The sequence below is a fragment of the Acartia tonsa genome, chromosome 15, assembly GCF_053477335.1.
Source record: "Acartia tonsa isolate MP-2025a chromosome 15, ASM5347733v1, whole genome shotgun sequence".
NCBI lineage: Eukaryota > Metazoa > Arthropoda > Copepoda > Calanoida > Acartiidae > Acartia > Acartia tonsa.
In genome coordinates this window covers 10,630,207-10,649,678 of record NC_137274.1, presented here as the reverse complement: position 1 = coordinate 10,649,678, position 19,472 = coordinate 10,630,207, and the positions used below count along the sequence as shown (strand labels likewise).

Here is a 19,472-nt window from a genome sequence, read left to right as displayed (position 1 = left end):
TAAGTAATTTATGAAAAAATAGCATGATTTGGTATATAAGCCAAATAAGCAATAATTTTCATTGATTACTTATAAGTAATTTATCAAATAATTGCATGATTTGGTAAATAAGCCAAATAAGCAATAAATTTAATTGATTGCTTGTAAGTAATTTATGAAAATATTGCATGATTTGGTATATAAGCCAAATAAGCAATAAATGTGATTGATTGCTTATAAGTAATTTATCCAAAAATTGCATAATTTGGTTTATAAGCATATATGTGATTTATTGCTTATAAGTAATTTATGATATAATTTTATGATTTGGTATATAAGCCAAAGAAGCAACAAATGTGATTGATTGCTTATAAGTAAGGGGTGTCATAGCTCAGTGGTAATGCATTGCGTTATGGTGATGAGAATTCAAGTTCTAGTCCCCATGTGGCAACTCTAATTACTCAGTTGAATACATTCAGGCAACTTCATCTGGTTGACTTAATTTGGGACACCTGCCATACTCGGCAAGGGTGAGGTAATAATGTGTAGCTCTCATGATATAGCAGGTCAAGTCATAATGTGCTTGAACGTGGAGCTTGATAGCCCTAGTGGCTATACAAAAGTTTCTCAGCCAACTCCATGACTACTTAGGTCCAAACACTAGGAAACTATGGCTAATCAATCAATCAATCAATTTCTTATAAGTAATTTATGAAAAAAATTGCATGATTTGGTATATAAGCCAAATAAGCAATAAATGTAATTGATTGCTTATAAGTAATTTATCAAAAAATTGCATGATTTGGTAAATATGCCAAATAAGCATTAAATGTGATTGATTACTTGTAAGTAGTTTATCAAAAAGTAGCATGATTTGGTATATAAGCCAAATAAGCAATAAATGTGATTGATTGCTTGTAAGTAATTTATGAAAAAATGGCATGATTTGGTATATAAGCTAAATAAGTACTAAATGTGATTGATTGCTTCTAAGTAATTTATCAAAAAAATGCATGATTTGGTATATAAGCCAAATAAGCACTAAATGTGATTAATTGCTTATAAGTAATTTATCAAAAAAATGCATGATTTGGTATATAAGCCAAACAATAGGTTTCTAAGTAATATCTTCTGTTAATTTAAAATATAGTTAATAATCAACCATTAAGAGTTATAAAAAAAAGTGGTGATTGCTGGGATCTTGGACAAAGTAGCCTTGGACAAAGTAACCTCTGGACAAAGTAGCCTCTAGGACAAAGCTCTTGGGACAATTACTTTAGAAAAGTAGCTTCCTAAGGAAAATAGTCTCCTAAGGAAAGTAGCCTCCACTTTTAATAAAGGTCATGGCCACAGAGCTTGGCCCCCTGGCCTGCCTAGCCATGGGCGCTTTGCCACCTATATTAGCCTATAACCTAACCTAACCTAAGAAATATATGGAATAAAAAAATATATAATTAGAAGTTTATGTACATTAAACATTCATACATAGGTTAGGTTAGGTTATAGGCTAGGGGGCCAAGTGCCTATCTATGGGCCAATGGGCTGTTTATTAAACTAGTCCCCAAAGTCACCAAATAGCATTTTCTTATTTGTGGGCATAACAACTTTTGAGTATTTTTTTGATAAATTTCTTATAAGCAATCAATCACATTGATTGCTTATTTGGCTTATATATCAAATCATGCAATTTTTTCACAAATTGCTTGTAAGCAATCAATCACATTTATTGCTTATTTGGCTTGTTTACCAAATCATGCTATTTTTTTTATAAATTACTTAGAAGCAATCAATCACATTTATTGCTTATTTGGCTTATTTACCAAATCATGCAATTTTTGATAAATTACTTATAAGTAATCAATGAAAATTATTGCTTATTTGGCTTATATACCAAATCATGCTATTTTTTCATAAATTACTTACAAGCAATCAATCACATTTATTGCTCATTTGGCTTATTTACCAAATCATGCAATTTTTTGATAAATTACTTATAAGTAATCAATGAAAATTATTGCTTATTTGGCTTATATACCAAATCATGCTTTTTTTTCATAAATTACTTACAAGCAGTCAATCACAATAAAGGCTTATTTTGCTTATATAACAAATCATGCAATTTTCATTAAATTTCTCATAAGCAATCAATGAAAATTATTGCTTAGTTGGCTTATATACCAAATCAAGCAAATTTTTGATAAATTACTTACAAGCAATCAATCACATTTATTGCTTATTTACTAAATCATGCAATTTTTTGATAAATTACTTATAAGTAATCAATGAAAATTATTGCTTATTTGGCTTATATACCAAATCATGCAATTTTTTGATAGATTACTTATAAGCAATCAATCACAATAAATGCTTATTTGGCTTATATACCAAATCATGCAATTTTTTGATAGATTACTTATAAGCAATCAATCACATTTATTGCTAATTTGGCTTATATACCAAATCATACAATTTTTTGATAGATTACTTGTAAGCAATCAATCACAATAAATGCTTATTTGGCTTATATACCAAATCATCCAATTTGTTGATAAATTACTTACAAGCAATCAATCACAATAAATGCTTATTTGGCTTATATACCAAATCATGCAATTTTTGGATAAATTACTTATAAGCAATCAATTACATTTATTGCTTATTTGGCTTATATCAGCCAAATCTTCTCTTTTTTTCATAAACTGCTTACAGGAAGGAAGGGATTAATTATTACTCCTCCTTCTTTTTCTTCACTTCAACTTATATAAGCCACTTTAACTGTAAATGACTGAGTATTTATTTACTCCACCCTCTTTTATCTCACAAGTAAGACCAAATTGTTGTAGAATGCTGATATAAGTAAGCAATTAGTATTCTTTATTGTTTATCAGTAATTTACCACAAAAATGGCACAATGGCACATTTAAGTAAGCCAAAAAAAATGTTAATTGCTTACTTACACGTTTTGAGATTACTAGGGGTTGGTTATTTTCACAAAAACAGCATGACGACTAACTTAGTGATGTCTAATCGTTTGTTATTTATAGCAGTACAAAATTAGATATGTTTTAAGGTATACTTGTAACTTTTGCTTGAAATCATTTTTCTGAAATGCACTTCATGCAACTATTCCTTTTGGCGGGAAAATTGTAATGATTTTTTTTGGCGGGAACCTCATTCTTTTATAAATTTTGGCGGGAAATATAAAGTGTCCTCTCACACTCTCACAGGTTCATATGGAACAGCATACCCTTACCTTGACAGTTCCCTGCGATCAATGCGACAAGTAAGTTGGAGTTAAGTGGGGGGGGGGCTGGTACCCAAAGTTTTATTACCACAATATCTTAATTGGTATCTTATTTGGTTATCATGAGTTGGGGGGTAGGTATATCTCGTAATTAATAGACTTCAGGGAGGGAGGGGACAATGGACTGTAAATTACACTGGTATCCAAAGTTTTATAATTCCATTATCTTATTTGTTAGCTTAAAAACTTTGGGTACTTTTGTTGAATTGAAAATGTAAGTTAGATAAGGGAGTTGGGAGGGGAGAGGGCTTTGTAGTAAGATTGGAGGAGGATGAGACACTTTATTTACAAACTAATAGTGACCAAACTATTGAGAGGGGGGAGGCGGATGTGCCACTTTTTGAAATCAAAAGTAAAACGTTTGTGATCTCAGCCCATAAAAGAGTAACAGCTCTTAAATTCGGCACAGCAGTTGCTTATGTGGAGAACAATATGGAACTGTGAAGAAACGGCGGCGGAACCGCTGCTACCGCCAAAATATTTTTTTTGCCTTTTCTGGCCATAATAGACAATTTTCAATCATCTGAGAACTGTCTAATTTGGCCAAAAAAATGCAAAAAAAAAAAAATTTGTGGGAAACGGCGGTTTTCGGTGGGAGTGGCCGCCGGTTCTTCACAGTTCCATATTGTTAATCACTTAAGCAACTGCTGTGCCAAATTTTAGAGCCGTAACTCAACTCTTTTATGGGCCAAGATCATGCGCGTTTTACTTTTGGTTTCAAAAAGTGGCACATCCGCCTCCCCCCTTTGCAAGACATGATTTTTGGAGTGCCTCAAGGTTGCATATTAGGTCCTATTATCTATTAAGTTTTATTTATTTAGAATGTACCGGACAGAAAGAGACTTAAACCATCATAAAAAAGTTGTTCATGTGGATCATACTTTTCCAGTAAGTTTTCTATAAGTCTATACCTAGGACCGTCGCTTAACAACTGCTCGTGGTCGGGAAGGTAATGAGCTCGAATCTCGACTCAACATCGCATCATAACAAAAGACGTTAAAAATGGTTGCTACTATAAGGGTTGGCAATCCGTATCCGAATACGGAATCCAGAATCCGCCCAATTTTTAGCCAATTTTGGAATCCGAATCCGGAATCTGTTTTTTAATAGCGGATTCGGATTCATAATTGGTAGGCTAAAATTAGCGTCTTGAGTTTTTTCTTTCAACTCCCCCTTTTTGAAGGCAAAGATTATCATCATTATATATAATATCTTTTAAAATCTGGTTCATGTTTCGTAATAATAGTCTTCAGTTACAATGAAATAAAAAGTTTCATAGATTTTTACAAAAAAATATTACCTAGAGGATTTTTTATAAGGATATTTCAATAACAATTATTTTTAAAATTTAATTATAATATGTCTCTCTCTATCTCGCTCTCCCTCTTAGTCTATCTCCCTCAATCTTTATCTCTCTCTTAATCTCCCTCTCTCTCTTTTTCTCTCTCTCTTTCCTCTCTCTCTCTCTCTTCGGCATCTCGGGGCTAAAAAAACTGGTTTTAATTTTATAACTGTACGTTTTTATATCCGAGGAAAGCTGTTTATAATACGATGCGAGAAATAACTAGTCTAGTACTCAAAGTAGCAAAAGTACCCAAAGTATCCAAAGTACCCAAAGTTTTCTTTAATTTTAGTGTGAAGAATGTGGGAAAGAATTTGACCGAAAGGATTATCTTACAAGACACGTCAAGTATCAACATAAGGTAGGTACAGACTGACAGGCAGATAGACTTTATAGACAGACAGACAGACAGACAAGCATATTGTCATTATAGACATACATAGAAAATGATATTACAGACATGAAGTTAGACAATACAGACAGACAAACATACAGATAGAGAAATTACAGACAGACAGATAGACATAACAGACAGGCAGAAAGATATTACAGAAAGAATTTGACAGAAAGGATTACCGTAAAAGACATGTCAAGTATCAACATAAGGTAGGTTCAGACAGACAGACATATAGACTTTATAAACAGACAGACATTATAGACGGACAGACAGATAGAAATTACAGATGGACTTTACAGACAGGCAAATTGATATTATAGACGGACAGAAAGAGATTACAGACAGACAGATAAATATTACAGACAAATGGACATTACAGACAGACAAATAGACTTTATAGACAGACAGAGAGATATAACAGACAGACAGAGAGATATTACAGATAGATAGATATTACAGACAGACAAATAGACTTTATAGACAGACAGAAAGTTATTACTGACAGACTTGTGATATTACAGGAAGACAGATAGACGTTACGGACAGAAAGACAGTTAGAGAGATATTACAAATAGACAAACATATAAAGGGTGTTAAAATAAAATCAATCGCTTCACTTTTTTCAATATAAACCTAACTTACAGGTTTGGTCCAAAACTAATAAAAAATAATACGATTCATGCCCAAGCAATGACAATGAGGAAACAATATTGAATTTTGAATCTACTCACCCTTCCAGAGCCCTAGAGCTTAAGACCTAGCCCTTGCAGAGAAATTTGCCCTACGCCGAAAGTGCATATTTTATTACAAATTTGTCTTTTTAAAAATCAATCGCTCACAATTTGAACCATTTTTGATAGGGCATGTAAAGACCTTTCTTTAGACACCTTCACAAGGTTTCTAACACAATCTTAGCCAATTTGGCATCAAAAAGAAAGACCTGGCAATCATCAAGAACTAGGAATAGACAGAGCCGTCATGCCTCAAAGTTGTATCGGAATGTCTTTTTTATGTCAAATTGGCATAGATTGAGTTAGAAACCTTGTTAAGGTGTCTAAAGAAAGGTCTTTACATGCCCCATCATAAACTCTAAACATTATAGGGTCTATCTCCAAGTACTTATGGTGGTTCAAATTGTAAGCGATCGGTTATTTTTTTAACACCCTTTAGATATTACAGACAGACAGACAAATAGACTTTATAAACAGACAGACAGATAAAGATTACAGACAGACTGATAAATACAAACATATAGAAATTATAGACAGGCAGAGGTGCCGAGCAGGGAGGGAGGGGACATTGAAGTGTAAATTACACTGGTACCCAAAGTTTTACAGGCAAAATTTCTCATTTGTTCACTTTATTAATCTTGATCGGTTGGTTCCAAAATTCTTCAATCAATAATTTCATTCTGCAGAAAGGGGTAATTTTGTTGTACTCATTGGGGATGTACATCAATTTATTGTGTATTGTCTTATCCCTTAAGATCCCTGGATGCATTGTAACTCAGGGATATAAAGGGATAAGACAATGGCCGATAAATTCAATAATTTCATTCTGCAGAAAGGGGTAATTTTGTTGTACTCATTGGGGATGTACATCAATTTATTGTGTATTGTCTTATCCCTTAAGATCCCTGGATGCATTGTAACTCAGGGATATAAAGGGATAAGGCAATGGCCGATAAATTGATGTACAGTACATCCCAAGTGATGATACACAAAATTACCCCTTCTGTAGATTACAATTAGGGGTTGAAATGTTTGGACACTTAACAAAATAAACTAACCGATCAAAGTTCAATAAAAGTCTCCAAGATTGTTAAGCCAACGAATAAGAAAATGTTATTTTAAGACTTTGGGGACTAGTCCCAATGTCCCCTCACTTCCTTCCTGAGTGTAACTTATATTAAGAATTGTGAACCGGTGACCTGTGTAGAATGTGGAAAGACTTATGCCAATGATATGCAACTAAATCGCCACATAGCCGTTCACACCAAGCCAGCAAATATTCCCTGTCCTCTTTGTCCCAGGTAAATAGATGTAACATAGAAAGAAACCTGTTGTACTTGCCATCGTATCATACTCAGTAATATGTCCAAAGTGAAATGAAGTATAGATAGTAACCTATTATACTTGCCATTGTACCATACTCAGTAATATGTCCCAGGTAAATAGATGTAGCATAGAAAGTAATTTTCTGGATTTTGTAATGTACAGCTAAGTCCCTACAATAGAACAGAAAGCAATTTGCTAGCAGACGAAAAGGATTTCCATCACTTTAGTTAGGTAGTTGTACAAAGTATTTATGTAATAGTCAATCAACTGAGTATTTATATTTAGGTTATACAGAGAGAAATCTGGTCTTACTCAACATATGAAACAAGTCCATCCCGACACTTTTCTCACTTGTGATATTTGTGGCTCTAAACATAAGGTATTTGTCATTCAACTGAATATTTATATTTAGGGTTTACAGAGAGAAGTTTGGCCTTACTGCACATATGAAACAAGTGCACCCTGACACTTTTCTCACTTGTGATATTTGTGGCTCTAAACATAAGGTACAATATATAAAAGTGCAACGTAACACTTTTTTAAACTCATGCTCACTTTAGCCTAAGGTACTATATATGCAAAGGGTGCACCCTGACACTTTTCTTGTGATATTTGTGGCTCTAACCATAAGGTATAGGTAACATATGTAAAAAGTGCAATGTAACACTTTTTTTACTCATGATCACTTAAGCATAAGGTACATTATATGCAAAAAGTACACCCTGACACTTTTCTAACTTGTGATATTTGTGGCTCTAAACATAAGGTACAATATCTAAAAGTGCAACGTAACACTTTTTAAAACTAATGATCACTTTAGCCTAAGATACATTACATGCAAAAAGTACACCCTGACACTTTTCTTACTTGTGATATTTGTGGCTCTAACCATAAGGTATAACACTTGTAAAAATGGCAATGTAACACTTTTTATACTCATGATCACTTTAGCATAAGGTACATTATATGCAAAAAGTACACCCTGACACTTTTCTCACTTGTGATATTTGTGGCTCTAAACATAAGGTATAATATCTAAAAGTGCAATGTAACACCTTTTTTTTACTCATGATCACTTTAACATATGGCACATTATATGCAAAAAGTGCACCCTGACACTTTTCTCACTTGTGATAAAGTGGCTCTAAACATAGGGTACAATATCTAAAAGGGCTACATTTTATTACTTATAATAATTAAAGAGGTCATGAACCAAACTCATTTCAACTTTCAAAACTAAAATAAGCAGAATTATTATTAGAAAAAAAATTGCTTCATGATCCCTTTAACATAAGGTATATTAACATATGTAAAAAGTGCTACATGACACTTTTCTGATTATGAAGCAAATTCATTTCAACTTTCAAAACCTAAATAAACAGAAATATGGTAAAAAATTTTAATAACTAGTGCAAACCTGTTAAAATTTTTTTTTTTAATTTGCTTTGTGATCCCTTTAACATAAGGTATATTATCATATGAATAAAAGTGTATACTGAAACTTTTCTTATGATATTTAAGGCTCTAAACCTAAGTTACATGTTAGAATCCTTTTATTTATTCCAAATTTTTATGATGAGGTCTGTAACAGTTTGGCATAACCAGGAAAAAGAGAATGTGATTCTGACAAACAATTCTAAAGGAAAATTTCCCCTCAAACTCTTCCCTTTTTTCGTCCCTTCATTTACATGAAAAAAAAACAAGCTATACACTAAGTGTACTCCAACAAAATATTATATTTAGCAGCAATTTCAATTGGAAATAATTGGCTGAAAAGTAGCCCCTGTATTTAACAATGAACGGCTTATTTATTCAATGTCGTTTTTTTGTCCGTTTTATCAGTAAGACAGCTACTATTTAATTATGGTACATCTGTTTGTCAATATTACACACTGTTAAAGTACCTAGGACTACAAGATTTCTTAATTTAAATTTTACCAACTTCCTATTAAAAACAAAGCTTTTCTTTAATTAGGGTCGGTCCGTCCGTCCGTATGTCCGTACGTCCATTTTAAACAAGTTGATTTTTCTTTTCTTTTTTAACAACAAATTTTTATGTGATCTAATTATTTGATTGGTCTGATTTATGGTATACTGATTCCTGGGACAAGAAAGTACAATATTATAAGCGAAGCAACTGTATAGTACAGTCCTAAAACTGTAAGTATGTCCATAACCTTTTCCTGTATCAAGCAGTTTTTCAACAAATTTACTTACAATTTTGCTTCGACTCTTATACATTTATATTCTGTTTATTTAGTTCTTACACTATACAAGTGTTAATGTCCGTTTGTCCTGCCTTTTCAGTGCTTCGCTTTCATGGATGTTGTCATCCTTGTTTTTGTTGCAATCTAATGTTGCTGCTCTACTTATGAATATATAATTGACCTTTATTTTTAGAACAAGGGAAATCTGAAAGCACATATGAAGTGTCACTCTGGAATCAAGGAATTAACAACATCTTAAAGGATTTCTCTTAACACAGATGGGGTATTGTCCCTTTCGAGGCAACGCCCCTTTAGGTGCAATATGTCGTATTTTCACAGTAGCTTGTTTAGGTTATTTTAGGTTAGGTTAGGTTAGGTTAAGTGATTGCCCCACAGGGTTAGGCAATTGGCCCCACAAGGCTAGAGCCCCCTTAGAAATAGGAGAAAAGCTACTTTAAAAATACAACGAATCGTCACTTAGTCATAGTTCTAAAATACAGATAAAGTTCTGCTTTTAAAACTGTTGTTATCAATTTTCCTTAATGACAACTGAAAAAGTTGCAAGCAATGTTTAAAAATGTTGCACCAAATGACTAAAAGATATTTCTTAACTTATCAGAACAAGTGTAGAGTAATATATTTTTGAAACACAACTCAAAGGGTTTTAGAGAGCAGAGATGGGTTCTTAAAAGAAAATGCCTCATTTTTTTGACATTTTTTACGCTATGAATAACAAGCGCGGAATTCGCGAAATCTAAACAGAGTATACAACTTAAGAATTCAAAGTTTTAAAATTATTATTTTAGCCATTTGTATAATGTCTAATATAGCTCAAAAAAGATGTATTAATTAATATTCAGCAAAAATGGATTTAAGATAATTTGTTTTTCTTTTGTAAAGGCTGTACTAACAAAAGCGAAATAATTAAATAAATAGTTGTATACTCTGTTTAGATTTTGCGAATGCCGCGCTTGTTATTCATTACGTAAAAAATGTCGAAAAAACGCGGCATTTTCTTTTAAGAACCCATCTTTGTAGTATTAGTAAATTCAATTAACACAGTTTTCCTATAGTGTTCTCTTGTATAGGAATGAGATATAGTTATAGTATAATATTGGTGTTTTGTTGACTGTAAGGTTCTCAAGTGAAGCGATACAACCATGGCATACATTTTTAAAGGAAAGGTATAGTTGCATGAAGCACATTTCATAAAAATTATTTCAAGCATAAGTTACCGTCAAAGATATAAAGTTTTGTATTACAATAAATAACAAACAATTAAACATCACTAAATTAGTCGTCATGATGTTTTTGTGAAAATAAGCCAGCTATATAAATTGCATATATCACAAGAATACAATTTCAAGTCTTAATAGGTATTTTTTAAACTATGTGGTAAAAAATTGAAATTCTTTTAAATATATGCCCTATAAATGTAGTTTTAACTATTGAACAGGAAAAAATATGCAGTTCACTAAATTCAAGTTTAAATGTATTTCGTGCGACTATCCCTTTAAAGATCTAAATTATGAAACTAAAAATTATTAAGAATTTTTAATATAATGTTGTTAATATTAAAACAAAACCAAAACATAGGATTGTACTTGCGATTTATGTGGAAAAAGTTTTTCTCAAACCCACATTCTGAAAAGACATGTAGAAGAATTTCATTCAGGCATAGTCATGGTTTTGTGTGACTTATTTTACGCGTTTTTTTCTTCAGTGTAGCTTTCCCTGTGCACCATTTGATCTTTGCTATTGTAGATTATTTATAGGCCTTCTTATGCCGCTTAAAACGGTGTGTGGGCATGATATGTACGTTTAGCAGTTAGCAGCTTTTAAAATTAATAGATTTTAGTAGATATTCGTTACCAGGAACATTTAACCATGAACTGAGGTGAATTCTTAAAAAACTTTTGCCCCCACTAAAATCAGTGAAGCAAACTAAAATTTTAGAGGGGATAATTTTGCCTCACTAAACTTTTAGTGGGGCAAACTGATTTTAGTGGGGCAAAAGTTTTTTTTTAAGAATTCACCTCTGCACTTGACCCAATAAATGGGGTACAGCCCATTTCGTGGCAACGCCTTTTAAGGGGCGTTTGTTCGTATTTTCACAGTAGCTTTTCTCCTATTTCTAGCCACTACGGGGGGCTCTAACTCTGCGGGACAATCACCTAACCCAATATAACCTAACCTAACCAAAAAAAATGTTGTTAATACTGAAAAAAATAGGATTACACTTGCGACTTATGTGGAAAAAGTTTCTCCCAGCCAACAATTCTGAAAAGACACGTGGAACAATTTCATTCAGGCATAATCATGGTGCAGTGTCAGACAAACAGACAGACAAACAGATAGACAAACAGATAGACAAACAGACGGACAAACAGACATACAAACAGACATGCAAACAGACAGACAAACAGACAGACAAACAGACAGACAAACAGACAGACAAACAGACAGACAAACAGACAGACAAACAGACAGACAAACAGACATACAAACAGACATACAAACAGACAGACAAACAGACAGACATACAAAGAGACAGACAAAAAGACAGACAGACAAACAGACTTATAAACAGACATACAAACAGACAGACAAACAGACATAAAAACAGATAGACAAACAGACATACAAACAGACATACAAACATACATACAAACAGACATACTAACAGACAGACAAACTACATACAAACAGACAGACAAACAGACAGACAGACAGACAAACAGACATACAAACAGACATACAAACAGACAGACAAACAGACAGACATACAAACAGACAGACAGACAAAAAGACAGACAGACAAACAGACTTATAAACAGACATACAAACAGACATACATACAAACAGACAGAAAAACAGACAGACATACAAACAGACAGACAAACAGACTTACAAACAGACATACAAACAGACATACAAACAGACAGACAAACAGACAGACATACAAAGAGACAGACAAAAAGACAGACAGACAAACAGACTTATAAACAGACATACAAACAGACATATAAACAGACAGACAAACTACATACAAACAGACATACAAACAGACAGACAAACTACATACAAACAGACAGACAAACAGACAGACAGACAGACAAACAGAAAGACATATATACAGACAGACAGACAGAAGGATTATCTTAGGGAGGGAGGGAGGGGACATTGGGCTGTTTATTACACTTGTCCCCAAAGTTTTGTAGTAACGTTTTCTTATTCGTTGGGTTAACAACTTTGGGGATTTTTTAAAATTATGATAAGTTTGTTAATTAAGTTGGTTGTTCAAACGTTTTAACCACTAATTTTTTTCTACAGAAGGTGAAATTTTGGTTATCATACACACAAACCTACACACACACACACACACACAAACCCATGATCTTGTAGAGAAGAATCAGTTCAGCTGTGACAGGAAAGAAAATTATATATATTTATCTGCGGAAAGCTGTCTACAATACGATAAATAACCATTCCAGGCTTCTAAACCGATTATTATCCGCTGGATTAGAACCGGTTTGAGCCATTCTATAAATAAAATTAAAGTATCGTACTACAGACATTAGACAATTTTCTACGAATAATAAAATCTGCACCTTTTTACAATTTTTACACAATTTTTTAAACAAAGTAGAACAATGTCTGTCCGTTTGAAGCTTAAGATCTCGGTAATCACCGAACCGATCAGACTCTCCTCTTTAGAGAATATACCTACTGGTCCGGTGGTGGCTTTAAGCTATTTTCTGGGGGGTAATTGGAATCCCTAATACCCCCCCCCCCAAAAAAAAAAACATGTATAATTTGTCATGTGAAAGATGTGAAAAAACATTCAAATACAAGAACTCCCTGGCCCAACATTTAAAAGTTCACCTTGGTCTTGTGGAGAATAGCACGGTAAGGTCTTTCCAAACCGATTAATATCCGCTGGATTAGAACCAGTTCTTATTAGTAGGATTCGCAGTTTTATCCGCGGAAAGCTGTCTATAATGCGGAGTCTATAAACTCATTGACCAGACAAAGGGCGATTAATTGATGTACATCCCCAATGACGATGCATAAAATTACCCAAGTTTACAATTAGGGGTTGAAACTTTTGGACACTCAACTTAATGAACCAACCAATCATACTTCAAAAATCTCTAAAGTTGTTGAGCCGACGGATAAGAAAACGTTGTTATTAAACTTTTGAGACTGGTGTAATTAACAGCCTAATGTTAGCCTCACAATAAGCCAACAGATTATATCCAGGTAGGGAGTGGACAATGGGCTGTTTATTACACTAGTCCCCAAAGTTTTAGGATAATTTTATTTGTTGACTCTACAATTACACCTTTGGGGATCTTTATTGAATTTTGGTTGAATTTATCGAGTGTTTAAACGTTTCAACAACTTATTGTAATCTACAGTTGGGGATTTTGTACACCAATTTATCGCCCATTAACCCTAGATCTTAACCCCTTAGGTTCTGTGCTAGGTACTGTGATAATTATCAGAGTGAGAGGGGACTAGGGCTGTTTATTACACAAGTTCCCAAAGTTTTATAATAACGTTTTCTTATACGTTGGCTTAACAAATTTTGGGACTTTAATCAAATTGGATAGGTGTCCAAATATTTCAACCACTAATTCTATTCTGCTGAAGTGGTAATTTAGATTATAATCATTGTGGGAGTACATCAATTTATCGGCCATTGTCTTATCCCGTTAGAAAAGCCCCTAAAGTTGTTGAGCCAACGAGTAAGAAAACGTTGTAATAAAACTTTAGGGACTAGTCCAATAAACAGCCCAATGTCCCCCCTCTCTCTTGGTGCACCCAAGGTTTTGTACCCAAAGTACACTAAAGTACCCAAAGTATTGAAGTACCCAAAGTACACTAAAGTACCCAAAGTACTAAAAGTAACCAAAGCACTAAAAGTACCCTAAGTACTAAAAGTACCCAAAGTTTTCTTTTTATTTCAGTGCGAGGAATGTGGGAAATCCTTTACCCTGAAGAACAACCTGAGAAAACACATGAGACGGGTTCACAAAATATTTATGAAAAAGAAAACTTTGGTCATAGTTGATGTCAAACAATGAGTACCCATTGTGAAACAAGGGGGGGGGGGGAGTTTTGACACATTTGTGTAAACCTGGTGTATAGGCTTTATCTTTTGACTGAGAGGATAGGTTATAAAAGATAAAATCATTCTTATATGATGAATTTTCTTAAGTTTTAAGATTTTTTGGATAGGCTTCCAGGTTCTGGAGCTCCAGGCCTCTAGGTGGTCTCTGTATAGGTAAAAATGAAAAAAAGATTTTTTAAGAGTTAGAGGTCAACTTATAAAACAAAATAGGCATCTTTTTGAATGTTATTTGAAAATTCATCATATAAGAATTATTTTATCTTTTGTAACCTATCCTCTCAGTCTAATAAGATAAAGCCTATATACCAGGTTTACGCAAATGTGTCAGAACTCCCACTCCCCCCCTTCCCCTCCCCCCTACTCTAGTACCAAAAGTTTTATCATAACATTTTCTTATTTGTTGGCTCAAAAACTTTTTTTTCGGGATCTCTATAAAGTTTCAACTATTATTTTCATGGAGGGAGGGAACATTGGACTGTAAATTATACCTAACACTTTCTCTAATTCGTTGGCTAAAACTTATATCTAAATCGTAGATTTTTAAAATCCAAATTGCGCGGCTTATGTTAATTGCAGAAAAATGTTACGCATACCGTTAGAACTGCTATGAAGTCTAATTTTTGGAAATATAAAAACGATTGCTGTGTTACGCATAGGTAAGGAGCTATGCGTCAAAATGCCCCAACTGATGTAAAACTTGACTTACGAGTATATTACTAAATAATAGGGAATAGGGTGTGCAAAAAGAACCCGTAGCTCCCTAACTATACGTAGCAGAGGAATCGTTCTTATATTTCCAAAAAATAGACTTCTTAGCGGTACCAAATGGTATGCGTAACATTTCTCTACTATTCACACAAGCCGCGCAATTTGAATTTGAAAAATTTACGTATTTTTTTGCACACCCTTTAAATGGTTTCTGTTGCTATTATTTTCATGGAACGAGGACTGTCCCCAAAGTTTTATAAAAACGTTCTCTTATTCGTTGGTTTAAAAACTATTATTTTGTTGGAGGGAGGGGACATTTGACTGTAAATTACACTGGTACCCAAAGTTTTACAAACGAATTCTCATATTCGTTGGCTCAAACTTATATCTAAATGGTTTCTGTTGCTACTATTTTCATGGAGGGAGGAGACATTGGACTGTAAATTACTGTGGTACCCAAAGTTTTATAAACACCTTCTCTTATTCGTTGACTCAAAAACTTATCTTTTCGGGATCTCTATATATTTTTATGGAGGGAGGGAACATTGGACTTTAAATTTCACTGGTACCCAAAGTTTTATAAACACCTTCTCTTATTCGTTAGCTCAAACTTATATTTAAATGGTTTCTGTTGCTATTATTTTCATGGAGCGAGGACATTGGACTGTAAATTACTCTGGTACATTTTCTTAATAGTTGGCTGAAAAACTTATCTTTTCGGGATCTCTATATAGTTTTATGGAGGGAAGAGACATTGGACTTTAAATTTCACTGGTACCCAAAGTTTTATGATAATGTTCTCTTATTCATTGGCTCAAACTTATATCTAAATGGTTTCTCTTGCTATTATTTTTTCCGGTGGGAGGGGACATTGGACTGTAAATTACTGTAATACCCAAAGTTTTATAAACACTTTCTCTTATTTGTTGGCTCAAAAACTTATCTTTTCGGGATCTCTATATATTTTTATGGAGGGAGGGGACATTGGACTGTAAATTACACTGGTACCCAAAGTTTTACGATCATGACATCTAATTGGCTCAAAAATTTTGGATACCTATTTAATTGTATTGGTTTGTTCCAATCTAGAAGTGTCCAAACGTTTCAACCAATGACTTTAATTTACAGAAGGGATAATTTTTGTTAGGGGGATGTATATTAATTTATCGTCCATTGTCTTATCTCTTCAAATTTCTAATTTTTGTAATAATTGTAAGTACTTATGTAAATAAATGTAATAGTAATGTTTATTTTATAAAAGAAGTTGTATCAACTTTTTTTTTTATAGCTAGCCGGTCCTTTTAGTAAGTAGTAGATGTAAAATTTTTCATAGAATTCAAATATGCAATCGGTTTTTTTGTAGACCTCTTATTTTTTAAGTAATTTAAGTTTTTAAAAAAAATAATTAAGTCGGTTTTAAGGTACTAAAACGCAACAAAATAAAAGAAGAAAATGGTCAGTAAGAACAAAAATAGTAAGATCTTTAATTTGACACCTTACTTTTAAAATTCTGTTGAGTAATTATTGAAAAAATCTATTTTTTTAACCTCGGTATAATAAAAACTTTAGACCTAAATATTTTCTCAAACAGACATAAAAAACATGGGTTCATATATACCATTAGAATCAGAAAAATATTACGAATCCATTGTAAGCAAAATTGAAAAAAATTAAAAAATTAAAAAATTACAGAAATGGCCAATTATTTTTTTTGTTCAGACAACACTATTGTCTTCCCTTTTTTACCCCCTCTTTACCCCCTTCCCATTTTTATACTCAATTGAAGAATTAAGACGTTGCCTGTACAACATAATATGATATTTTCATATAATTCCTTTTATTGTAGTTTATATACTATATTGTAAACTTTTTTTTTCAATTTTGCTTACAATGGATTCGTAATATTTTTCTGATTCTAATGGTATATATGAACCCATATTTTTTTATTTGTGAAATAATAAAATTAAGTTCAAAGTTTTTATTCTCGTGGGTTTAAAAAAATCGATTTTTTCAATAATTACCTGACAGAATTGAAAAAGTAAGGTGTCAAATTAAAGATCTTACTATTTTTGTTCATAATGACCATTTTCTTTCTTTTTTTTGTTGCATTTTAGTACCTTAAAATCGACTTAATTTTTTTTTTTTAAAACTTAAATTACTTAAAAAATAAGAGGTCTACAAAAAAACCGATTGCATATCTGAATTCTATGAAAAATTTTACATCTACTACTTACTAAAAGAACCGGCTAGCTATAAAAAAAATAGTTGATACACCTTCTTTAAATAAATTTAAATAATAAAGTAACAGGATGTCTATTTATTTGTCTGTTGTTTGTACCAAAGGATCTTGCTAACCACTGAACCGATATGGTTATTCTTTATAATGTAGCTTCTTATAGGTCCTGGGAAGGTTTATAGCGATTTTGGGGGAGGTTACAACCTCCCTCCTAAGAGAAAAACGCCAAAATCTAAACATACAAAGCGCCGCCCAGCGGATATTTTTGGTAAACAGCTGATCTTAACACAGATTGAAAAGAAAACATTTTACGTGTCTCTAGAGGCCTCTATTGGCGTAGCGACTGGTCCTTTTATTGAAGTAAAAAGGATGATTGTCTGTCTGCCTGTGTGTACCAAATATGGTTCTCCTTTTCACATTGGCTTCTCATAAGTTCTGAGAAGGTTTATAACTATTTTGGGGGAGGGTACCACATCCCTCCCAAGAAAAATCGCCCCTAAAAATAATTAACCCCCCCAAGATTTTTTTTTAAATTTTACTTTTTGAAAAATGAGATGGATCGAATTCTACAATACCTCCTCCATTTAAATGGCCTATGTATGAGTAGCTGCTAGTATTAAATTAAGTGCGAAACTTATTAACATCAAAGCTACTCTATAATTAGAAATGTCCGTTTGTCCATCTGCTGTGTGATTATCCAAAATGCTAATTAAGATATAAGGCTATTCCTATTAAATTACAATGAGCTTTTCATTCACTGGTTATAATAACGTTTTCTTATTCGTTGGCTTAATAACTTTGGGAACTTTAATTTTGTCCGTTCATTATGTTGAGTATACATACGTTTCAACAACTAAGGGGGGGGGGGGGTTAATGCAACCATCTCGTAATCAATGTATAAATGGCACTTAGAATTCGAATTTCGATCTGAAATTTTGCATGAGTAATCCTTGGTAGGTCTATTTTTCCTAAATCGAACAAAAAGATGGAAAAGTAACGGCTAATAGCTGCTGGCTCAGCCGTTTAGCCGTTTTGGAGCTTTTTTTTAGGGCAAAATTATCGAAAATAACACCAATAAACTTTTTAAAAATTTCTAGTACCAGCTGTTTAACAGCTAGAATCGACTAAAAAAGGCTTGTAGAAGCTATAAAATGCCAAGAGTATCATTTTTAGACCGAATAATGTAAAATTATCATTCAAAAAGTTAATTCCTCCGTAATTAATGATGGATTTGCCCTGAAAATAGCCAAAAACCGGCTTAACGGCTGAGCCGCCAGCAGTTACTTTTTCCAACTTTTTATTCGATTTAGGGAAAATAGACCTACCAAGGATTACTCATGCAAAATTTCAGATCGAAATTTGAATTCTAAGTGCCATTTATACATTGATTACGAGATGGTTGCATTAAACCCCCCCCCCCCTTTTAATCCACAGAAGGGATAATTTTATGTATCATCATTGGGGATGTATTGTACATCAATTTATTGGCCATTGTCTTATCCCTTTAGATCCCTGAATGAACACCCAGTATATAATTTATTTCGTCTGCCAGTAATTCTCTGACGGTCATTTGATATCCGTTTCTATTAGAGATAGACAGCTAAAAAGTTTTTTTTGTAATCAATGAGTACCTATTTTATAACTCACTTTGTCCGTCAGTCTGTCTGTAGTGATATAGAATTTCTATATTTATACAGATTGACCCTCGAAAAAGTCGTTTCATGTTAAAAGTTACCTATTCCTGAGTCACTTTTTCAAAACTAGCTCTAAAAATCTCCGATGTTAATGGAGGTAAAAAAAATATTTTTATATCTACTTATGTGAAAATCTATAGAGAACAAGGACATATACATTTTTTAATAATTCATTGAGAAATAAGGGCTGCAGATGCTAAAAATACTTTTTCGAGGGTCAATCTGTATATGATCTATATATCACTTTGTTCTTAAGTCTATAACTTATGCTGTAAAATAATAATTATTTCTCGCATCGTATTATAAACAGCTTTCCGCGGATATAGAACGTACAATTATAAAACCAGTTTGTTTTTTTATCCCAAATATATTTTTTTCCGAAGGATCTAAAGGGATAAGACAATTGCTGAT

At 32.9% G+C, this 19,472-nt stretch overlaps 1 protein-coding gene across 1 annotated transcript in view; it reads left to right on the top strand.

Moving 5' to 3' along the window:
- The window catches only part of LOC145307311 (uncharacterized), a 43,401-nt gene extending 27,022 nt beyond the window's left edge, over positions 1 to 16,379 (top strand). Inside the window, exons 11-20 of the mRNA XM_080149675.1 lie at positions 3,208 to 3,262; positions 4,105 to 4,171; positions 4,918 to 4,986; positions 6,936 to 7,054; positions 7,365 to 7,458; positions 9,480 to 9,529; positions 11,521 to 11,597; positions 12,692 to 12,716; positions 13,117 to 13,195; positions 14,260 to 16,379. Coding sequence (XP_080005801.1) covers positions 3,208 to 3,262; positions 4,105 to 4,171; positions 4,918 to 4,986; positions 6,936 to 7,054; positions 7,365 to 7,458; positions 9,480 to 9,529; positions 11,521 to 11,597; positions 12,692 to 12,716; positions 13,117 to 13,195; positions 14,260 to 14,376 — 752 coding nt within the window. The 3' untranslated portion in view covers positions 14,377 to 16,379. The remainder of the gene's footprint in view (positions 1 to 3,207; positions 3,263 to 4,104; positions 4,172 to 4,917; positions 4,987 to 6,935; positions 7,055 to 7,364; positions 7,459 to 9,479; positions 9,530 to 11,520; positions 11,598 to 12,691; positions 12,717 to 13,116; positions 13,196 to 14,259) is intronic.
- The last annotated feature ends 3,093 nt before the right edge of the window (positions 16,380 to 19,472 follow it).